This window comes from Lampetra fluviatilis, chromosome 68 (assembly GCF_964198595.1).
Source record: "Lampetra fluviatilis chromosome 68, kcLamFluv1.1, whole genome shotgun sequence".
NCBI classification, from domain to species: Eukaryota; Metazoa; Chordata; class Hyperoartia; order Petromyzontiformes; family Petromyzontidae; genus Lampetra; species Lampetra fluviatilis.
The window spans coordinates 81,126-104,866 of NC_136342.1; the positions used below are offsets into that span (position 1 = coordinate 81,126).

General features: G+C 53.1%; 2 protein-coding genes across 3 annotated transcripts in view; one reads left to right on the top strand and one right to left on the bottom strand.

The window, feature by feature from the left end:
- Window positions 1-1,081: 1,081 nt before the first annotated feature.
- On the top strand, window positions 1,082-7,092 carry LOC144952488 (actin-related protein 2/3 complex subunit 5-A-like). The gene is made up of 4 exons (XM_078882927.1): window positions 1,082-1,336; window positions 4,213-4,285; window positions 6,072-6,248; window positions 6,717-7,092. Exons 1-4 carry the CDS (start codon window positions 1,197-1,199, stop codon window positions 6,777-6,779), a joined length of 453 nt encoding a protein of 150 aa, XP_078739053.1. The 5' UTR covers window positions 1,082-1,196; the 3' UTR covers window positions 6,780-7,092.
- Window positions 7,093-10,885: 3,793 nt separating this feature from the next.
- GOLGA1 (golgin A1) overlaps window positions 10,886-23,741 on the bottom strand; it is a 29,138-nt gene continuing 16,282 nt past the window's right edge. The window contains exons 20-23 of one of the 2 annotated variants that reach the window (XR_013640636.1): window positions 13,975-14,217; window positions 12,902-12,988; window positions 11,591-12,125; window positions 10,946-11,028 (exon numbers count right to left, since the gene is read on the bottom strand). Coding sequence is in view for 1 of the 2 variants with exons in the window: in XM_078882926.1 (XP_078739052.1) it covers window positions 12,045-12,125; window positions 12,902-12,988; window positions 13,975-14,217 (411 nt within the window). In the remaining variant the exon portion in view is untranslated. Of the gene's footprint in view, window positions 12,126-12,901; window positions 12,989-13,974; window positions 14,218-23,741 lie in introns of both variants that reach the window. The other variant, XM_078882926.1, reaches the window with a different exon arrangement.

Sequence of the window (23,741 nt, forward strand, 5' to 3'; positions counted from 1 at the left end):
ACCATCGCCTGTGTAGGGGTGTTAGAGAGAGAGCCCGTTATGCATGGCAGCTTATGGCAAACAAACACAGTGGGCGGGGCTACGTGAGTGCACGGGGAGGTGCTCTCTACGACGTCCGCGCCAGGCACCCCGGGGGGGCCCCACCCCTCAGCGGGGGGTTGGGTATAAAAGGGGATGTATCGGAGGGCTCGGGATTCTTAAGCTAACCAGTGAAGACTGAAGACGTCTTAGCTAGAGCCCTGGACTCCCCTGGTTCGCCGTCCTTATCAGGGCCGAACAGGACCGAGCCAGCGGCGTGGTCCCGAGATCCAGAGCCGGTGCTCTTGTCAGCGCTGGTCTGGGACTCAGGGTACCGGGCCCGACTTACCAGTGTCGGGCCAGATAGCCTCCCCTAGCCCGTTAGAGGAGGACTAGGAGGCAGGCTAGGAAGTAGCTAGCGCGTGTATCCCCAGCTAGCCGGGTGAGGGGGCCGACACCCCCTCTAGTGTTGTATGCCAGAACCGTGCTGTGTGAATAAAACCCGTGTGCCTCCAACTCCGGCGTCCAAGAGTCGTGAACTCTATTACACCTGCACAAGGCGCTCTCTCCGTCCCCCTCATCCCCTGCAGCATCATTAAAGGCGGCTTAACTTAGCCCCCCCCCCCCACGGTCCATCCTGGCTCCTCCCCTTAACCAGTATATAATCTCGTGTCTCTTAGAGCCCTCTTCACTTGACACAGCGATTTTGCTGCGACGGTTCCACCTGCAGACGGGAGCTTGTGTTGCCTCCGAAACGTCGTGATTTCATTGATTTTCCTTTTTCACCTACGTGACTTTACCGAAAAAACCAAAGAGTATGGGACCCTTGCAGTCACCAAAACTTCAAATCTAGAAGAAGAGAAGAAAAAGATGCTGAGCGCTGAAGCGTCTCTACCTCTTCTGGAAGATGACATTGCAGACGCGTCTCTACCTCTTCTGGAAGAGGACAGCGCAGACGCGTCTCTACCTCTTCTGGAAGAAGACAGCGCAGACGCGTCTCTACCTCTTCTGGAAGAGGACAGCGCAGAAGCGTCTCTACCTCTTCTGGAAGAGGAAGATCTCCCGAGCTCCCAGCCGGAAGCCGCCACCGCCCCATCGCTCCCCCCCCCTCCACCCGCTCGACGTTCCGCGTCTCTCTCCTCCGTGTGCGCTGAACCCGGCGACAATCGAGCACAGCCATGGCCAAGAACACGATGTCGAACCGCTTCCGCAAGGTGGACGTGGACGAGTACGACGAGAACAAGTTCGTGGACGAGCCCGAGGAGGCGGCCGAGCAGCAGGGCCCCGACGAGGCCGAGGTGGACGCGGCGCTGCGGCAATATCCTTGCTCCTACGCGGCGGCACGTCCAGGCGAGCTCGAGGAGCCGCCGGGGCCTAGTCGGGGGGTCTCGGCTCGCCCGGTCAGCGTCTATCCACTGCTGGCTGAGTGCCTCGCGAGATGTTGAACAACCTCGCCTGACTCGGATACCTTCGTGACTTTACCGACAGAACCAAACTAATCGTAATAACCCGTCGCCTTGTCTGCAGGAAGTCGCAGGTTCCATCCCGACCCTGACGACGCCTGTCCTCCAGTTTGTCCCCTCAGATTTAGACTCAACATCACGCGTTATGAGTATTTGGCTGAATTTCGATTTAAAGCTTTCGTGACTGCAGGGATTCATCTTCTTGGTTTTTTCGGTAAAGTCACGTAGAAGGGAAGTAATAAAATAATAAACAAAGTGGCGCATTAGCATCGTGTGGGAATGTATAGCAGCCAAATACTCCTCTTCTTGGTTTTTTCGGTAAAGTCACGTAGAAGGGAAGTAATAAAATAATAAAAATAAAACATAAAATAATTATGTTTATTATTTTATTACTTCCCTTCTACGTGACTTTACCGAAAAAACCAAGAAGAGGAGTATTTGGCTGCTATACATTCCCACACGATGCTAATGCGCCACTTTGTTGAGCTATCATTAGTGCTGGGTCGCCCCCAGCTAAATATCTCAGCGGGGCCTTCCCTGGTAAAACATCGAGTGTTGTCTAACTGTAGGGTTGGGGTCGGGGTCATGTCGCTCCATCTCTGCGTTGGACCCCCTCTCTGTGTGGGGTCCTCTCCGTCACCGCCAGGCGTGACCCCCTCTCGGTGTGGGGTCCTCTTCCTGTCTCCCGGTGACATTCTCACCACGCAGCCTCCCTCAGCTCCTCGGTCGTCACGGCATAGCCACTGCTGAATACATATCGACATGAAGTGTTGTTAAACTTGTGTGTATGTGCTGTGTGTGTGTATGTGCTGTGTGTGTGCGCTGTGTGTGCGCTGTGTGTGTGCTGTGTATGTGCTGTGGGCTGTGTATGTGCGTGTGTGTGCTGTGCGTGTGTATGTGCTGTGTGTGTGTATGTGCTGTGTGTGTATGTGCTGTGTGTGTATGTGCTGTGTGTGTATGTGCTGTGTGTGTGTATGTGCTGTGTGTGTGCGCTGTGTGTGTGCTGTGTATGTGCTGTGTGCTGTGGGCTGTGTATGTGCGTGTGTGTGCTGTGCGTGTGTATGTGGTGTGTGTATGTGCTGTGTATGTATGTGCTGTGTGTGTATGTGCTGTGTGTGTATGTGCTGTGCGTGTTCTCTGCTCCGTGTGTGGGGAGCGTAGAGCGGTTAGCGCGCTGCGCTACAAACCTGGCGACCCGAGTTCGATTCGCGCTCACGGCCACCAACACCAGTGACGATTATCTGAATCGGTTCTGGGCCTTCCCAAGGTCGACTGGGCCTCAATGAGTTCCTGGCGTGGGGTGGAGTAAACATCGCCACTGGGGAGACAAAGGCGGCCAAGCGTGGTTCTGGCCACCCACTCCCTTGTGCGCCGTGGCGGCCTTCATCGGTGCTACTCGCGAACGGCACTTGCCCCTACAGTCTGTTCAGGCTATACGGGATGGGTTGGGGTAAAGGGTTTTGTTTGGGTTGGGATTATGGCGAGGATTAGGGTCAGGTGAAGCTTCGGCTAGGGTTTGGTGAAGGTTAGGGTGAGGGTTTGGTTGTGGTAAGGGTTAGCGTTAGGTTTTGTTGATGTAGGGTGTTGGTTGATGAGATGATTGGGTGAATTGCAGCCGGGTTCTGCTTGTGAATTCAGGGCGGACAAGGCAGAGACCTCCGCACCTTTACCCAGACCACCGACCTTGCTAGAGCTGACGAAACACGAGGGGATGGCAGAAGTTGGGTTATAACGGGAAACTCACAATAAAATAATAAAATAAAAACCCAACTCAAACCCGCTGCCTTTGCGACTTCCTCATTACCACGCCCCTCGGGCTGTGTTGCACCACGCCATTGCCGAACGGTGCTAACCGGTAACCACTTTCTGAATCGATTACCATCTCGATTGTGACAACTGTGGACGGTGACGCTAGTCTCTTTTCGAAAAACATTCCAGGTCTCTTAGATGTCCACTGTGAAACAAGACGGCGCGTGTTCATGGTTAACACACCTGCAGTAATAGGCACGTGTGTATGTTGGACTTCTTTCGCACCGTACGTAGCCAACCGTGCTAATCGGAGGTGCGGGGGAAAGGACAACTAAACGCACAGAATAGCAGTTTGTGTATAAAAAGTTTAGCTCTCCCCGACAGGTAATTGAACCCTGGTCTCCCCGCGTGACAGGTTGGAGTACGAACCACGATACTATTGAGGACTCGCTATGATTATTAGGTTCCAACTGCGAACCTCCACGACTAACGTAGACGCTGCCGCTGGGGCTGTGTGGCCACACCCCGTTGTTGATGAGGATGTTGATGTTGACGGTGATGTTGATGTTCACGCTGATGATGATGATGATGTTCACGGTGATGATGTTGATGTTCACGGTGATGTTGATGTTCACGCTGATGATGATGTTCACGCTGATGTTGATGTTCACGCTGATGTTGATGTTCACGTTGATGATGATGTTCACGCTGATGTTGATGTTCACGGTGATGATGTTGACGCTGATGGTGATGTGATGTCGATGTTCACGCTGATGTCGATGTTCACGCTGATGTCGATGTTCACGCTGATGTCGATGTTCACGCTGATGATGATGTTCACGCTGATGTGATGTTGATGGTGACGGTGATGTGATGTCGATGTTCACGCTGATGTCGATGGTGACGGTGATGTTGATGGTGATGTTGATGTTCACGCTGATGATGATGTTGACGACGTTGATTTCTTGACCCGCGCATCCACGGGAGACATGGTCGCAGCTCTCAAGGCAGCTCTCAAGAACCCTCCTCTCAACTCCAAGAGCCAGAGCGTCAAGGTGCGACTCCCCCTGCCCCCGTGACCCACCAACCCCTGCAGCGTCGTCCTGGTCTCGTGCGTCCGTTTGCCGCCTTTCCTACTGTCGGCCAAACCCGGACGTATTTCTCAGCGTGAGGTCACCGTTTTTGTCTTATTGTTACCAGTTTAAAGGCCCACTGAGCTACGTAGCTCTTTTTGAGAAGCTGCCTGGCCACAAATTATATATCAACGAAAGGAGCTTATCGTGTAGAAGATTTTTGAAGCCAAATACTCTTAAATGCACGTTAATAAATGTGAAGGGAAAAATCGGAGAACCTGCAGAAAATGCCACACAACTGCAGGAAGAACATGCAAAGTCCAAATCTACAACAGGCCTCAGGGTCGAGATTGACCCACGGCCTCCTAGATGCAAGGTCGTTAACATCTCGCCACCGTGGCCTCTGTCCACGCTGTGCAGTATCCTGCGATAATCAACGCGGTGCCACCAGATCTCGTTTACAAATCAGTTCCTGCCAGCCAACATGGGCACCTATTACCAGATTGTCTGGGTCAGACCGGGGCCGATGGCAACCCTAGTGGCGTGTGGCGGGTTACGGTGCATCTGTGTGGTCAGCAGTGTGGTGTGGTATGCTCTATATATATAATTTATGTTTCGGCATACGGAGCCAACTGTGCGTATCGTCTCATAGTCGATATTTAGGTGAGGCCAAGGAATTGTTCTGACCAAAGGTGTTGTTAAAAGGTTCGGTTCCCGAGAAGTATCCGTAACCTGATTTTTCCATATGTCGGAAACTGAACAATTTCCCCCCACCGTTTTCTCTCATTGCTGTATCACCCCGTCATCCGTTTTCTATCGCTACCTGTTTCGTATCGCTGTGCATACGCTCTGCACTTCCTATGATGCTTTCATTTCATCGAATATCTACACTACCCATTATTTAACTAACGGAACATATAATGTCTCCAATTGTGGTTATTATTAAGATGCATTGTTAACAGAAAGCAGTCGGTTCCAAGTGTTTACCGCACATTCGGCTCAGCCGAGACTTCACATATACACACTTACACATAAGTGTATGTAGGGTCGTCAACATACACACACACAACACAGATACACATAGTGCATACTGTAGAGTAAGTAACTCATTAAATTTACTTAAAATGAAAACTAGCAATAGAAACATGGGAAAAAGATAGTTCTAAGCATAGAAAACTAAACAATTACGTAATGCTAACATGACAACGCTACAAACATATCTACCTTAATCTGAGAGAAGCTCTGTGAATGTGGCGTTTTGGTGTTTATCCGCAACCTCACCGCTCTACACTATTTGTGCTCACATAACTAATGCAAACATTTCCGCATCTTAATTTGTATGATTTATGGGAGCATTTCTGCAAAGTCGTATTTGCGTAACCCTGTAATTGCTAATTTGATTGTGAGGATTGTTCAGTTTAGCGGAGAGCTCAATAATAATCTAATCACTGTTAAACGCTTGTACAGGTGACAGTTTGATTTGTTTGGCTGTGTGTGGTATATCCCGGTGTGCCGTGTGGTATATCCCGGTGTGCCGCAGGGTGTCACGGTGTGCCGTGTCACCGTGTCTCTGCATGTGTGTGAGAAGCGAGCGGAGGGCACGGTGTGTCACGGTGTGTGCATCACCATACGGCGTGTCACCGTATCTCTGTGCGTGGTGAGCTAGGGCGAGCGGAGGTCATGGTGTGTATCACCTTGTGTGTCACTGTCATGGTGTGTGTCTCACCGCGCACCGTGTCACACCCTATCTCCGTGCATGGTCTACCAGGAGCGAGCGGAGGTTACTGTGCTGAAGGTTCTGACCGCGTTCAAGGCGGCCGACATGGAGCGTGGCGTGCGCTCGCTGGACCAGGGCAGCGTTGACCTGCTCATGCAGTACGTCTACAAGGGCTTCGAGCGACCCTCCGAGAACAGCAGCGCCGTGCTGCTGCAGTGGCACGAGAAGGTTCGTCGCGGCGCGTGTTGTGGGTGCGTCACCCCGTCGTGCGCCGTGCCGGCCTTCATAGGTGCTACTCGCTAACAGCACTTGCCCCAACAGTCTGTCAAGACTATATGGGGGATATTTGCGTGCCTGTATTTGCATGGGGAGCGGTAGTGTAGTGGTGGTTGGCGCATTGCGTTATGAGACTTGTGGCCCAAGTTCGATTCCCGGTCACACCGATTCTGGGCCTCCCCTTGGTCAACTCGATCTGAAATGAGTGCCTGGTGCGGTGTGTAAACGCCGCCACGAGGGCGATAGCGGTGGCCAGGCGTGGTGCTGGCCATCCACCGCCTTGTGCCGTTCTGGCCTTCATAGGTGCTACTCGCTAATATCACTTGCCCCAACAGTCTGGTGAGGCTCTACAAGGGATTTTTGTGTGCAGACTCCGGGGTTTCTATTGATGCTGATGCTGTCCCTGTCTCCGCTTGGCAGGTGTTGGCGGTGGGCGGCCTGGGCTGTGTAGTTCGCGTGCTCACTGCCCGCAAGATGGTGTGAGGGGCAACACAACCGTGGGCTCACCAACCAACGCCGCTCATCGACCCCACTTCAAGTTTACCGCCATCATCACCCGTCGCCAACGCTCACATCACCGATGCTCAACGCAAACACCACCGCCCCATACCGCTCGCTACCAAGTCCACCACCACAGATTTCTACGATCGACGCTCACCCCTTACCGCCACCGCTCACCGTCACCCTCGGCATTCCCCTCCCCGGGATTTGTTTGAATGTTTTTGTATGGCGAGCCGAGGGCTGCTGCTGTGCCACGGTGCAGCACACCAGTCGCAATAAATCCGCTTCTCCCCTCCCTGGTATCCACCCCAAGTTGCGGCCTTTATAGAACCTGCTGATCCCTCTCAATAGACCCACTCGGTCGTCATGGCACTGAATGTGCTCTGGAAGTCGGGCTGCTTTCAGTTCACGGACGTGTGCAACCCTCTAGTCACGCCACTGCTGGATGAGTGCCTCCCCATGGGGATTGTTTTACCGTGCTTGCCATGCTGGATGAAGGCAGGACACAGACGTTTCAGTGTAGTAAAGTACAATGGGTTATTCTGCATCTGCCCTCTGCTGATAATATAGCCCCGAAGCAGCCTATAACACCTGTGTTATGCATGGGGGTTGCCCATACAAAGTAATATCCAGCCCTGCTTGGCTTGTGAGCTCAGGCCATTCCAGCGAAATGGGCTGTAGGTTTAAGTAATAATATTGCCACTTGCCCAGGAAAGCCTCATCGAGTCTCAAGACTCATTTTCAGAAGCACGCTTCCACATTGGCATGATGTGTGGTCCCTCCCATCGCGACGACGAGAGTTTGGCTCCCTCGGGACACGACGCATGAGGATGCAGGAATCCCATCGAGCTGGTGGTACGAGACACGACGCGAGACATGATACCATGTGGTAGCACACACGTGCGAGGGTTGCAGATCTTTTATTCCCAGGGCTTAGAAGCACAGCGGTGATCAGAATAAGTTAGTTTCAGGAGCCGATAGGGAGAGCAAACCAACAAGTAGTTTTTGTTATTCCCCAGAACTGTACCCATAAACACAAAGGTCCCCCATATAGCCTACACAGGCTACTGGGGCAAGTGCCACCGATGGACGGCAAGGCGCACTGAGGGGGTGGTGGCCAGGACCATGCCCAGCCACCTTTGTCTCCCCAATGCTGATGTTTGCACACGGCACCAGGCTCTCAGTTAAGGCTGAGTCGACTTAGGGGAAGCCCAGGATCCGGTGTAGATAATCACCTAAAGTGTCTGCGAGCAGGAATCGAGCCCGGAACGCCAGTTGAGTAGTGCAGTGCGCTAGCCCCTGCACACACATCAACTCACACACAAACTCACACACCAACTCACACGCTCAACCCCCAGTGCTATGTCGCACTCGAGGCAGTCGTCGGCTCTCGCTCGACGGCAGTAACCAGTGTAAGCATGGTGACTGCAGTGTAATCATGGTAATGCTGTCCTTGAGGATGCAGCAGAGGAGAAGAGCTTCTTCGCCGGAGTGCAAAACGCCCCTTGAGCCGCGATCGTCACGTGACGATTCACCCGACGCCAGAGCTAATGGGGTCAACTGGGAGCTTATTGAAGACGTCGCCTGGTCATTAATGGAGCACGTCCGGTACTGGCGCCGTCTTTCCGATTGCCCAAGGCGACCATTGCCAAGGAAGGTGCCACCAACCACCGCTGTGTTTCAGACGCGGCCTGCGGTGATTTGACAGTAACGGGGAGGTGGGTGATGTTGCAGCTGCGTGCCATCTCCATCTCGTCATTTGCGGTGTAATTTTTCGAATTCGTACCATCACGCTGGCATACGACTCGTTTAGAATGACGTCACGGGGGATCTTTCACATCCGCCGTGAAGCAGAAGCCACAGGAGTGACCAGCACGACCTGCCGGATCGGAACCTCTGCAACAAGCGGCAAATGCGCTGCCACTTGGGCCCAGATTTACCCTTTGCGCCACAAGCAGGGTGAACAAAGTCCAGCGTTGCGATTGCTTGACAAAGCACAACCCGTGCAATCCATTGCACGCAACCGAGTCGCTTGCACGCAGACGTCTCTGAAACTCGTTGTGAAGAGACGGACTCGACTTTGAGCATCGACCGCCTCTCAAACTCGTCCTGCCGAGACGCTGCGGACATCGCAGCAGCGAGACGCGTGTGCCGACGGTGATGGAGCCGCGCAACGGTAACCGGTGGCAACGGTAACCGGTGGCAATGGTGATGGAGCCGGGATTCGTCTCGTCGAGCAGTGGAGCTTTCCCGGTGCTCCAGTGGCTCTCAAGCAGCCGCTCTTCGCCTAAACACCACAAACCCCCAGCCCACAGTGTTACCAACTCAGCCACTCGGTGAGCCCCGGTCTCAGACCCATCGGGTTGTAGCTTCACGTGGTGGTGGTGGTAATGATGGTGATGATGGTGGTGATAGTAGTGGTAGTATTGATGGTGGTGGTGATAGAAGTGATGATCAGTTTAACACGTCGGCTTTCGCGACCAATATCCATAATGGTCGTTAGAACCCACCACCAACCGACACAGCCAACTAGTGAGGGTTGTCACGTAAACAGAACGTGCCAATTCGTCACTAGTACAGCACCAGTGTAGTGTATTGTGCATAGTAGTGTAGTGTATAGTGTAGTATACTAGTACAGCACTAGTGTATAGTGTAGTGTATAGTAGTAAAGTGTATAGTAGTGGTGTATAGTGTAGTGTATTGTGTATAGTGTAGCATATAGTATAGTTTATAGTATTGTAGTATACAGTGTAGTGTATAGTGTAATATACAGTGTAGTGTATAGTGTAGTATATAGTGTACAGTAGTGTAGTGTATAGTAATATAGTGTAGTGTATAGTGCAGTACACTAGTACAGCACGCTGGTTGTGTGTTGGAGAGCCAAGCCACAACTGGCTTCATCAGGCGACAGCCAGATTTGTGGAGAAGTATTCTTGTTCCGCGCCTTATATAGAGAGGCGTAGATGTGGTGACCACTCTTCTGCGCTCTTGCAGTTAGACTTCTCCACAAGTCTGGCTGTCGCCTGATGAAGCTGGTTGTAATTACTGGCGAAACGTCGTACTCAGATTGTAAATGTTGTGGCTTGGTTCTCCAACACACCGGTCAGTGCTGTACTAGTATACTCCACTATTCACTACACTATACACTAGTGCTGTACTAGTGACGAATTGGCCACGTTCTGTTTCCGTGACAACCCTTACCAGTTGTCTGTGTCGGGTGGTGGCGGGTTCTAACGACACATTTATATACTTACGCGATCTAACCCCAAAAAAAACCTTATTATAGTAGTGATGATGGTGATATTGGGCAGTAGTAACCATCTTCATCCACTCATTGTCATCGTTGACTCATGAAATAAACACTGTCGACGGAATATATTTTCTCTTAACAAAATCAACACTCCCCGACACTCCCCCACACCACATTCAGGATACCCCTCGCAACGAGCTGTGGCCACCACTCTTGCAGGGTCACGTGCCACCTAGCCCAGTCGAGCAGCAACCCCGAAAATATTCCAGTGTGGAAATCACTCGACACGTTCGACGATGCACGCCCCTCCGCCACCGAGCGACGGTTGATTGCATCTTACGCCGTGGCGCTGTGATGAGCGATAAAAGAAAAAACGGACTTTCAAACTAATCACCGATCGCGCAGCTGAGGGGGCGTTTCACACGACGCTTGCCAATGAATCGACGCGGCAATTCACGTTCGACGAATTGATACTCTTACCGTAGCCGTCGGATTAACCGTGGATTAACCAGACTGACCTCGATTCACGCTCAACAAGCCCATAGATGGGCAGAGACACGCCCCTACGACAGGCAACGCCACCCCTACTTTCTTCCACCCACACGGACCGATTGGTAATCTCGTCGGATGTCCGATTCAATTGCGTTACAGCGCCTCTAGTGGCTGCTGCAGCTACAGCTGCTGCAGCTACTGCTGCTGCTGGGGATCCCTTCACACGCGGCACGGAACCGGCGCCGAGCAGATCGATGGTCTCGGCCCCGCGGGGCGCACCGGGTAGATCCGTCGACGCGGCGGTGTCACGTGGCGACTTCTTGATCCCCACCGCCCCCCTGACTTCACCACCACCACCGGTTGTCTCGACGTTCCCGGCCATCGCCACGATCCGCCAGATGGTGCGGGAGGTGGCCATCGCCAGTGGCGACGAGTCGACCGTGGGGCGACCGTGCCAACTTGGTGGGCGCCTCCGATGAGCAAGGTTGGCTACGTATGGTGCGAAAGAAGTTCAACGTAATGTACGTGCGTACAATGGAATGGAGTAACAGATTTTTCTCTAGACAATCATAGCGGTCAGTCACTCACTCGGTCACTCACTCAGTCACTACAATCATTTGGTGATCCTGCATTGGCAGTGGTGCACAAGTAACCAAAATAACACTGCAGGATTAAAAGAAAATATATAATGGACGACGTTTCGGGCCATGGCCTTTCTTCATGGCACATAAACAGAGAAGCCAAAGAGAAAGAGTGGATAAGCGTTGGACAGTGCAGTTTACACCCCGAGGCCTGATGAGAATTACTTATTTTTAACGCACACATCTTTTCATGCTATGAGAAAGGGCCATTGACCGAAATGTCGCCTATTACATATTTTTCCTTTTAAGGCCACACACACACCAGTGTTATTGATGTGGCGAGTCAACCACTCAGCCAGTCAATCTCACCCAGCCACGCGTCACACCCGGCCACGTTGCCACACACTGCCACATATCACACCCGGCCACACGTCGCACTTGGCAGGGCCAGATGGAGTCGGACACCCCACCTCTCTGCTGCATGGGCTGCCGCTGCTGCCGCTGCTGCTACAGCTGCAGTGGAGTGGTTGGTTGGTGTCGAGGACGCTACGGCCGTTTGCCAGTAAAGCGCAATCGTGGGGAGCCAGCATCATCATCATCATCGTGGCCGGGTGCGACGCGTGGCGCTGCTGGCGCCACCGTGCGGCCCTCTGCAGGGGAGCTTTGGCGCCCCGTGGCGATGCGCTACAACCAACGACGACAACCTGATCTGGGGTGGGAATGGGGCGGGGCAGCCCATGTCCCAGAATTCCTTGCGGCGGGGGCAGGAAGTGACCTGCGCGAGTCCGTTCCGTGGTTCCACCTCCACATCCGCGAGCCAACCCCACAGCGGAATTTTGTTTTTAAATACTACAGCGAGGAATGCTCTCTCTCTCCCCGGCATTAGGAGGACGCGGCAGCCACGCAAAAGCAGAGCGCAGGCCGTCACTGCCAGGGCAGGCCGCTGCCGGTGATGGAGGGGCGCACAGCGCCCTGCGGGGCTGGCCGCGTTCCAAACCACGACATCTGGGGATGTGTGGGGGGGCAAAGAGGAGGTAAGTGACCATGTGACTCAGAGATCAAAGCACAGACAACCTGGGTTTGAATTCATAGTTGCGGCTGCCCCAGCTGCGATTATACCAGGTTCTCATGTGGTAAGATGGTCTCAGCCCAGTCATGGGAATTCAGACTCGCATAGACACCCACAGACTCACAAAGACCAATAGGCTCACATAGATACACCTAAACAGATGTAGTGACATAGAATCGGTCACTTAGCAGCATAGCGCTGGCTGCTGGCAGGGAAGGGGATCTGCAGCTACATCAGCGCTGACTGACAGCAGGTCACGTGACAGACCAGAGAGGGATGTAGTGGAAAGGTTTATGGAAGGGGCACCTCAAGAACCTGCTGGTAGGTTCCAGAAGGGGGCCGCGGGAGGGGACCTCGGGGCTGTCGTGTGGAGCAGGATCCCAGCCAGGCGGTCTGCCAGCTGTCCTGACTGGGAGCCGCAGCTACCCAGTGTCAACTGTTAAGGCCGTCTAATACAGAGTGCCTCCGACTCTTAGTGTCTCTGAGTCAGTCACTACACAGAGACCCAGATTGACCGAGTTGTGATTAAGTGCAGTGAATCACTCTGGAATAAGGTTGGCGGAGTATAGCTCGGAGTGAGGGGAGAGCGCCGAGGGTCGTGGGATGAGGAGAGAGTGGCGATCGTTGCCGATGGTGTTGGCAGTGAGCGGTAGTGGTGGCAAGCGGTGGCAGTGATGTTGATGGTGATAGTGATTCCAAGCGGTGGTCACACCTTGTACTCCAGCGTCTCCTTCAAGAGGCGCTCCTCCTCAGAGGAGAGGTGCAGCAGTACGGAGATGGCCCGAACGAGGTGGAACGCCTACACAAGACAAAGACCCCCCCCCATACTCTTACACAAGCGCACAACTTTATCTATCTGTGATTGACACTGCACTTTCCATCGTTTTCATGCAGGCAGCGCTGCAAACCTCCACGCGCCCCCTGCATGAATGACGGAGGCGCAGGGACAGACGCTCGATGACGTGGGAATCGATCTGCAGACGGCGGTCTTCTCGCACGGCCAGCAGCTCCGTGTCGCCTCATCTCGATCCCGCAATCCCAAACGGGTGACAGTCCACATCGAACCGAACCCCCGACAAGGCCATCGACTTAACGACGAGAGAAAATTCACACGAAATGTCCTTTTCAATGAAGTCTTCCAGATGTAAAATGATATAAGCTTTAAATGAAGAAATACAATTATCTAATTCAAAACATAATACAATTCAAAGATGTTTAGTTTTAAAACTTCAAAACGGAGCATGGGGTGCTTTCGTGAATGCGTCGTTCGTGTCCAACTTTTTGAGCGACTCGCCTGGCCGAAGGCCGTCAATGTGTCGCCTTGAACAGCAGACTGTTGGGGCAAGAGCCGTTAGCGACCAGCACCTACGAAGACACGAGGTGGGTGGCCAGCACCACACCCCTTTGTCTCCCAAGTGTCGAGGTTAGGACGTCACAACGTTTAAGGCTGAGTCGACCTCGGAGATGCCCAGGACTGGTTAAGATATTCTCCAGTTATTGGTTATGGGTTGCATGGTTGCGGGTGGTTGCATGATCAGTTGCATGGTTTCACGATCGGTAGTCCGGTTGCTGCGTGGGTAGTCGTAGTAAGGTAGTAGTAAGGTAGTAGTAGTAAGGTAGTAGTAGTAAGGTAGTAAGGTAGTAGTAGTAAGGTAGTAAGGTAGTAGTAGTAAGGTAGTAGTAGTAAGGTAGTAGTAGTAAGGTAGTAGTAGTAAGGTAGTAAGGTAGTAGTAGTAAGGTAGTAGTAGTAAGGTAGTCGGGTTGCTGCGTGCTGGTTGCCCATACCTCCGCCTCACGAGCCGACACGAACTTAAGCACCACGTGCTTCAGGTACTGCAGGTTGACGCGCGGCGGCTCGCCGGCAACGCCCGTCACGTACGGCCCAAACACCGCCCCTCCGCCCCCCCTCAACCAATCCGGAGGCTCGTGGGGGGCCATCGAGGAGTGGGAGGCCCCAAACGGTCGCTCCCTTCCATCCACCGCTCCGGCCGCCGCATTCCCAGAATCGGACCCCTCCACTCTCAGGCGCTGGTGAGGTGGGGGGGGTGGGTTGTGGGGGGTAGTGGCAATAGAGGGGAGAGGAGAGAGTTGAGGGGCAGAGATGATGTGAGGCTTCATCATCATCAACCATGATCTGTCTACTGCTGGGTGAAGGCCTCCCTCCACAAGCCATAATATAAACTAAACATGTTTTTAATTTTATGACATTAAGACCCACTGAGCCATATAGCTTCTTTTCAGAAGCAACCTGGCCACAAATGATAGGTCCACGAAGTAGGTTATCATGTGGAAATTTATAGCAGCCAAATACTCTTAAACGCATGTTTCTCAATGTGGAGGGAAAAATTGTAGGACACCAAGATAAATCCACACGATCACCTCCTGCACACCAGGCAAGGCAGATAACATCTCGCCATCGAGATGGCTACGTACGTTTAGTGTGCGGGCAAGCAAGGCTGACCGTGAAATGCAGTGGTCTATTGGGCTCGCGGGATGATAATATACGGTGGGGGTCAGTGGGGTTGCAGGCCAGCGGACGAGCAAGCGAGTGGGATAAAGGACGAGCGAGCGGACAGGCGAGTGGACTTTTAGGATAGTGGACTAGCGCGCAGGTGGACTAGCGGACAAACGGGATGGCGGGATAGTGAGCACACAGTCTAGCGGACTTGCAGGACAGCAAACTAGCAAGCAGAGTCTAGCGGACTAGCGGGATAGCGGACTAGCAGGATAGTGGACTAGCAGGCAGCCTAGTGAGATAGTGAGATAGTGGACTAGCAGGCAGGCTAGTGGGATAGTAAGATAGTGGACTAGCAGGCAGGCTAGTGGGATAGTGGACTAGTAGGCAGGCTAGTGGGATAGTGGACTAGCAGGCAGGCTAGTGGGATAGTGAGATAGTGGACTAGCAGGCAGGCTAGTGGGATAGTGAGATAGTGGACTAGCAGGCAGGCTAGTGGGCTAGTGGACTAGCAGGCAGGCTAGTGGGATAGTGAGATAGTGGACTAGCAGGCAGGCTAGTGGGATAGTGGACTAGCAGGCAGGCTAGTGGGATAGTGGACTAGTGGACTAGCAGGCAGGCTAGTGGACTAGTGGACTAGCAGGCAGGCTAGTGGGATAGTGAGATAGTGGACTAGCAGGCAGGCTAGTGGGCTAGTGGGATAGTGGACTAGCAGGCAGGCTAGTGGGATAGTGGGATAGTGGACTAGCAGGCAGGCTAGTGGGATAGTGGGATAGTGGACTAGCAGGCAGGCTAGTGGGCTAGTGGACTAGCAGGCAGGCTAGTGGACTAGCAGGCAGGCTAGTGGACTAGTGGACTAGCAGGCAGGCTAGTGGGATAGTGAGATAGTGGACTAGCAGGCAGGCTAGTGGACTAGTGGACTAGCAGGCAGGCTAGTGGGATAGTGGACTAGCAGGCAGGCTAGTGGACTAGTGGACTAGCAGGCAGGCTAGTGGGATAGTGGACTAGCAGGCAGGCTAGTGGACTAGTGGACTAGCAGGCAGCCTAGTGGGATAGTGGACTAGCAGGCAGCCTAGTGGGATAGTGGACTAGCAGGCAGCCTAGTGGGATAGTGAGATAGTGGACTAGCAGGCAGTCTAGTGGGATAGTGAGATAGTGGACTAGCAGGCAGGCTAGTGGGATAGTGGGATAGTGGACTAGCAGGCAACCTAGTGGGATAGTGAGATAGTGGACTAGCAGGCAGCCTAGTGGGATAGTGAGATAGTGGACTAGCAGGCAGTCTAGTGGGATAGTGAGATAGTGGACTAGCAGGCAGGCTAGTGGGATAGTGAGATAGTGGACTAGCAGGCAGCCTAGTGGGATAGTGAGATAGTGGACTGGCAGGCAGGCTAGTGGGATAGTGAGATAGTGGACTAGCAGGCAGTCTAGTGGGATAGTGAGATAGTGGACTAGCAGGCAGCCTAGTGGGATAGTGAGATAGTGGACAAGCAGGCAGTCTAGTGGGATAGTGGGATAGTGGACTAGCAGGCAGGCTAGTGGGATAGTGAGATAGTGGACTAGTAGGCAGGCTAGTGGGATAGTGAGATAGTGGACTAGTAGGCAGGCTAGTGGGATAGTGAGATAGTGGACTAGCAGGCAGTCTAGTGGGATAGTGGGATAGTGGACTAGTAGGCAGGCTAGTGGGATAGTGAGATAGTGGACTAGCAGGCAGGCTAGTGGGATAGTGAGATAGTGGACTAGTAGGCAGGCTAGTGGGATAGTGAGATAGTGGACTAGTAGGCAGGCTAGTGGGATAGTGAGATAGTGGACTAGTAGGCAGGCTAGTGGGATAGTGAGATAGTGGACTAGTAGGCAGGCTAGTGGGATAGTGAGATAGTGGACTAGTAGGCAGGCTAGTGGGATAGTGGGATAGTGGACTAGTAGGCAGGCTAGTGGGATAGTGAGATAGTGGACTAGTAGGCAGGCTAGTGGGATAGTGAGATAGTGGACTAGCAGGCAGGCTAGTGGGATAGTGAGATAGTGGACTAGTAGGCAGGCTAGTGGGATAGTGGGATAGTGAACTAGTAGGCAGGCTAGTGGGATAGTGAGATAGTGGACTAGTAGGCAGGCTAGTGGGATAGTGAGATAGTGGACTAGCAGGCAGGCTAGTGGGATAGTGAGATAGTGGACTAGTAGGCAGGCTAGTGGGATAGTGAGATAGTGGACTAGCAGGCAGGCTAGTGGGATAGTGAGATAGTGGACTAGTAGGCAGGCTAGTGGGATAGTGAGATAGTGGACTAGCAGGCAGTCTAGTGGGATAGTGGGATAGTGGACTAGCAGGCAGGCTAGTGGGATAGTGAGATAGTGGACTAGTAGGCAGGCTAGTGGGATAGTGAGATAGTGGACTAGCAGGCAGTCTAGTGGGATAGTGGGATAGTGGACTAGTAGGCAGGCTAGTGGGATAGTGAGATAGTGGACTAGTAGGCAGGCTAGTGGGATAGTGAGATAGTGGACTAGCAGGCAGGCTAGTGGGATAGTGAGATAGTGGACTAGTAGGCAGGCTAGTGGGATAGTGAGATAGTGGACTAGCAGGCAGTCTAGTGGGATAGTGGGATAGTGGACTAGCAGGCAGGCTAGTGGGATAGTGAGATAGTGGACTAGTAGGCAGGCTAGTGGGATAGTGAGATAGTGGACTAGCAGGCAGTCTAGTGGGATAGTGGGATAGTGGACTAGTAGGCAGGCTAGTGGGATAGTGAGATAGTGGACTAGTAGGCAGGCTAGTGGGATAGTGAGATAGTGGACTAGCAGGCAGGCTAGTGGGATAGTGGACTAGCAGGCAGGCTAGTGGGATAGTGAGATAGTGGACTAGCAGGCAGGCTAGTGGGATAGTGGGATAGTGGACTAGCAGGCAGGCTAGTGGGATAGTGGGATAGTGGACTAGCAGGCAGGCTAGTGGGATAGTGGACTAGCAGGCAGGCTAGTGGGATAGTGAGATAGTGGACTAGCAGGCAGGCTAGTGGGATAGTGGGATAGTGGACTAGTAGGCAGGCTAGTGGGATAGTGGGATAGTGGACTAGCAGGCAGGCTAGTTGGATAGTGAGATAGTGGACTAGCAGGCAGGCTAGTGGGATAGTGGGATAGTGGACTAGTAGGCAGGCTAGTGGGATAGTGGACTAGCAGGCAGGCTAGTGGGATAGTGAGATAGTGGACTAGCAGGCAGGCTAGTGGGATAGTGAGATAGTGGACTAGCAGGCAGGCTAGTGGGCTAGTGGACTAGTGGACTAGCAGGCAGGCTAGTGGGATAGTGAGATAGTGGACTAGCAGGCAGGCTAGTGGGATAGTGGACTAGCAGGCAGGCTAGTGGGATAGTGGACTAGTGGACTAGCAGGCAGGCTAGTGGACTAGTGGACTAGCAGGCAGGCTAGTGGGATAGTGAGATAGTGGACTAGCAGGCAGGCTAGTGGGCTAGTGGGATAGTGGACTAGCAGGCAGGCTAGTGGGATAGTGGGATAGTGGACTAGCAGGCAGGCTAGTGGGCTAGTGGACTAGTGGACTAGCAGGCAGGCTAGTGGACTAGCAGGCAGGCTAGTGGGATAGTGAGATAGTGGACTAGCAGGCAGGCTAGTGGACTAGTGGACTAGCAGGCAGGCTAGTGGGATAGTGGACTAGCAGGCAGGCTAGTGGACTAGTGGACTAGCAGGCAGGCTAGTGGGATAGTGGACTAGCAGGCAGCCTAGTGGGATAGTGGACTAGCAGGCAGCCTAGTGGGATAGTGGACTAACAGGCAGGCTAGTGGACTAGTGGACTAGCAGGCAGGCTAGTGGACTAGTGGACTAGCAGGCAGCCTAGTGGGATAGTGGACTAGCAGGCAGCCTAGTGGGATAGTGGACTAGCAGGCAGCCTAGTGGGATAGTGAGATAGTGGACTAGCAGGCAGTCTAGTGGGATAGTGAGATAGTGGACGAGCAGGCAGGCTAGTGGGATAGTGGGATAGTGGACTAGCAGGCAGGCTAGTGGGATAGTGAGATAGTGGACTAGCAGGCAGCCTAGTGGGATAGTGAGATAGTGGACTAGCAGGCAGCCTAGTGGGATAGTGAGATAGTGGACTAGCAGGCAGTCTAGTGGGATAGTGAGATAGTGGACTAGCAGGCAGCCTAGTGGGATAGTGAGATAGTGGACTAGCAGGCAGGCTAGTGGGATAGTGAGATAGTGGACTAGCAGGCAGTCTAGTGGGATAGTGAGATAGTGGACTAGCAGGCAGCCTAGTGGGATAGTGAGATAGTGGACAAGCAGGCAGTCTAGTGGGATAGTGGGATAGTGGACTAGCAGGCAGGCTAGTGGGATAGTGAGATAGTGGACTAGTAGGCAGGCTAGTGGGATAGTGAGATAGTGGACTAGTAGGCAGGCTAGTGGGATAGTGGGATAGTGGACTAGCAGGCAGTCTAGTGGGATAGTGGGATAGTGGACTAGTAGGCAGGCTAGTGGGATAGTGAGATAGTGGACTAGCAGGCAGGCTAGTGGGATAGTGAGATAGTGGACTAGTAGGCAGGCTAGTGGGATAGTGAGATAGTGGACTAGTAGGCAGGCTAGTGGGATAGTGAGATAGTGGACTAGTAGGCAGGCTAGTGGGATAGTGAGATAGTGGACTAGTAGGCAGGCTAGTGGGATAGTGAGATAGTGGACTAGCAGGCAGTCTAGTGGGATAGTGGGATAGTGGACTAGCAGGCAGGCTAGTGGGATAGTGAGATAGTGGACTAGCAGGCAGGCTAGTGGGATAGTGGGATAGTGGACTAGCAGGCAGGCTAGTGGGATAGTGGGATAGTGGACTAGCAGGCAGGCTAGTGGGATAGTGGACTAGCAGGCAGGCTAGTGGGATAGTGAGATAGTGAACTAGCAGGCAGGCTAGTGGGATAGTGGGATAGTGGACTAGTAGGCAGGCTAGTGGGATAGTGGGATAGTGGACTAGCAGGCAGGCTAGTTGGATAGTGAGATAGTGGACTAGCAGGCAGGCTAGTGGGATAGTGGGATAGTGGACTAGTAGGCAGGCTAGTGGGATAGTGGACTAGCAGGCAGGCTAGTGGGATAGTGAGATAGTGGACTAGCAGGCAGGCTAGTGGGATAGTGAGATAGTGGACTAGCAGGCAGGCTAGTGGGCTAGTGGACTAGTGGACTAGCAGGCAGGCTAGTGGGATAGTGAGATAGTGGACTAGCAGGCAGGCTAGTGGGATAGTGGACTAGCAGGCAGGCTAGTGGGATAGTGGACTAGTGGACTAGCAGGCAGGCTAGTGGACTAGTGGACTAGCAGGCAGGCTAGTGGGATAGTGAGATAGTGGACTAGCAGGCAGGCTAGTGGGCTAGTGGGATAGTGGACTAGCAGGCAGGCTAGTGGGATAGTGGGATAGTGGACTAGCAGGCAGGCTAGTGGGCTAGTGGACTAGTGGACTAGCAGGCAGGCTAGTGGACTAGCAGGCAGGCTAGTGGGATAGTGAGATAGTGGACTAGCAGGCAGGCTAGTGGACTAGTGGACTAGCAGGCAGGCTAGTGGGATAGTGGACTAGCAGGCAGGCTAGTGGACTAGTGGACTAGCAGGCAGGCTAGTGGGATAGTGGACTAGCAGGCAGCCTAGTGGGATAGTGGACTAGCAGGCAGCCTAGTGGGATAGTGGACTAACAGGCAGGCTAGTGGACTAGTGGACTAGCAGGCAGGCTAGTGGACTAGTGGACTAGCAGGCAGCCTAGTGGGATAGTGGACTAGCAGGCAGCCTAGTGGGATAGTGGACTAGCAGGCAGCCTAGTGGGATAGTGAGATAGTGGACTAGCAGGCAGTCTAGTGGGATAGTGAGATAGTGGACGAGCAGGCAGGCTAGTGGGATAGTGGGATAGTGGACTAGCAGGCAGGCTAGTGGGATAGTGAGATAGTGGACTAGCAGGCAGCCTAGTGGGATAGTGAGATAGTGGACTAGCAGGCAGCCTAGTGGGATAGTGAGATAGTGGACTAGCAGGCAGTCTAGTGGGATAGTGAGATAGTGGACTAGCAGGCAGCCTAGTGGGATAGTGAGATAGTGGACTAGCAGGCAGGCTAGTGGGATAGTGAGATAGTGGACTAGCAGGCAGTCTAGTGGGATAGTGAGATAGTGGACTAGCAGGCAGCCTAGTGGGATAGTGAGATAGTGGACAAGCAGGCAGTCTAGTGGGATAGTGGGATAGTGGACTAGCAGGCAGGCTAGTGGGATAGTGAGATAGTGGACTAGTAGGCAGGCTAGTGGGATAGTGAGATAGTGGACTAGTAGGCAGGCTAGTGGGATAGTGAGATAGTGGACTAGTAGGCAGGCTAGTGGGATAGTGAGATAGTGGACTAGCAGGCAGTCTAGTGGGATAGTGGGATAGTGGACTAGTAGGCAGGCTAGTGGGATAGTGGGATAGTGGACTAGCAGGCAGTCTAGTGGGATAGTGGGATAGTGGACTAGTAGGCAGGCTAGTGGGATAGTGAGATAGTGGACTAGCAGGCAGGCTAGTGGGATAGTGAGATAGTGGACTAGTAGGCAGGCTAGTGGGATAGTGAGATAGTGGACTAGTAGGCAGGCTAGTGGGATAGTGAGATAGTGGACTAGTAGGCAGGCTAGTGGGATAGTGAGATAGTGGACTAGTAGGCAGGCTAGTGGGATAGTGGGATAGTGGACAAGCAGGCAGGCTAGTGGGATAGTGAGATAGTGGACTAGCAGGCAGCCTAGTGGGATAGTGAGATAGTGGACTAGTAGGCAGGCTAGTGGGATAGTGAGATAGTGGACTAGTAGGCAGGCTAGTGGGATAGTGAGATAGTGGACTAGCAGGCAGTCTAGTGGGATAGTGGACTAGTAGGCAGGCTAGTGGGATAGTGGGATAGTGGACTAGCAGGCAGTCTAGTGGGATAGTGGGATAGTGGACTAGTAGGCAGGCTAGTGGGATAGTGAGATAGTGGACTAGTAGGCAGGCTAGTGGGATAGTGAGATAGTGGACTAGCAGGCAGGCTAGTGGGATAGTGAGATAGTGGACTAGTAGGCAGGCTAGTGGGATAGTGAGATAGTGGACTAGTAGGCAGGCTAGTGGGATAGTGAGATAGTGGACTAGTAGGCAGGCTAGTGGGATAGTGAGATAGTGGACTAGTAGGCAGGCTAGTGGGATAGTGAGATAGTGGACTAGTAGGCAGGCTAGTGGGATAGTGGGATAGTGGACTAGTAGGCAGGCTAGTGGGATAGTGAGATAGTGGACTAGTAGGCAGGCTAGTGGGATAGTGAGATAGTGGACTAGCAGGCAGGCTAGTGGGATAGTGAGATAGTGGACTAGTAGGCAGGCTAGTGGGATAGTGAGATAGTGGACTAGCAGGCAGTCTAGTGGGATAGTGGGATAGTGGACTAGCAGGCAGGCTAGTGGGATAGTGAGATAGTGGACGAGTAGGCAGGCTAGTGGGATAGTGAGATAGTGGACTAGCAGGCAGTTTAGTGGGATAGTGGGATAGTGGACTAGCAGGCAGGCTAGTGGGATAGTGAGATAGTGGACTAGTAGGCAGGCTAGTGGGATAGTGAGATAGTGGACTAGCAGGCAGTCTAGTGGGATAGTGGGATAGTGGACTAGTAGGCAGGCTAGTGGGATAGTGAGATAGTGGACTAGTAGGCAGGCTAGTGGGATAGTGAGATAGTGGACTAGCAGGCAGGCTAGTGGGATAGTGGGATAGTGGACTAGCAGGCAGGCTAGTGGGATAGTGAGATAGTGGACTAGCAGGCAGGCTAGTGGGATAGTGGGATAGTGGACTAGCAGGCAGGCTAGTGGGATAGTGGGATAGTGGACTAGCAGGCAGGCTAGTGGGATAGTGGGATAGTGGACTAGCAGGCAGGCTAGTGGGATAGTGAGATAGTGGACTAGTAGGCAGGCTAGTGGGATAGTGGGATAGTGGACTAGCAGGCAGGCTAGTTGGATAGTGAGATAGTGGACTAGCAGGCAGGCTAGTGGGATAGTGGGATAGTGGACTAGCAGGCAGGCTAGTGGGATAGTGAGATAGTGGACTAGCAGGCAGGCTAGTGGGATAGTGGGATAGTGGACTAGTAGGCAGGCTAGTGGGATAGTGGGATAGTGGACTAGCAGGCAGGCTAGTTGGATAGTGAGATAGTGGACTAGCAGGCAGGCTAGTGGGATAGTGGGATAGTGGACTAGTAGGCAGGCTAGTGGGATAGTGGGATAGTGGACTAGCAGGCAGGCTAGTGGGATAGTGAGATAGTGGACTAGCAGGCAGGCTAGTGGGATAGTGAGATAGTGGACTAGTAGGCAGGCTAGTGGGATAGTGGGATAGTGGACTAGCAGGCAGGCTAGTGGGATAGTGAGATAGTGGACTAGCAGGCAGACTAGTGGGATAGTGGGATAGTGGACTAGCAGGCAGGCTAGTGGGATAGTGGGATAGTGGACTAGCAGGCAGGCTAGTGGGATAGTGGTATAGTGGACTAGCAGGCAGGCTAGTGGGATAGTGGACTAGCAGGCAGGCTAGTGGGATAGTGGGATAGTGGACTAGCAGGCAGCCTAGTGGGATAGTGAGATAGTGGACTAGCAGGCAGGCTAGTGGGATAGTGAGATAGTGGACTAGCAGGCAGGCTAGTGGGATAGTGAGATAGTGGACTAGCAGGCAGGCTAGTGGGATAGTGAGATAGTGGACTAGCAGGCAGGCTAGTGGGATAGTGGGATAGTGGACTAGCAGGCAGGCTAGTGGGATAGTGGGATAGTGGACTAGCAGGCAGGCTAGTGGGATAGTGGGATAGTGGACTAGCAGGCAGGCTAGTGGGATAGTGGGATAGTGGACTAGTAGGCAGTCTAGTGGGATAGTGGACTAGTAGGCAGTCTATTGGGATAGTGGGATAGTGGACTAGTAGGCAGGCTAGTGGGATAGTGAGATAGTGGACTAGTAGGCAGGCTAGTGGGATAGTGAGATAGTGGACTAGCAGGCAGGCTAGTGGGATAGTGGGATAGTGGACTAGTAGGCAGTCTAGTGGGATAGTGGGATAGTGGACTAGTAGGCAGGCTAGTGGGATAGTGAGATAGTGGACTAGTAGGCAGGCTAGTGGGATAGTGGACTAGTAGGCAGTCTAGTGGGATAGT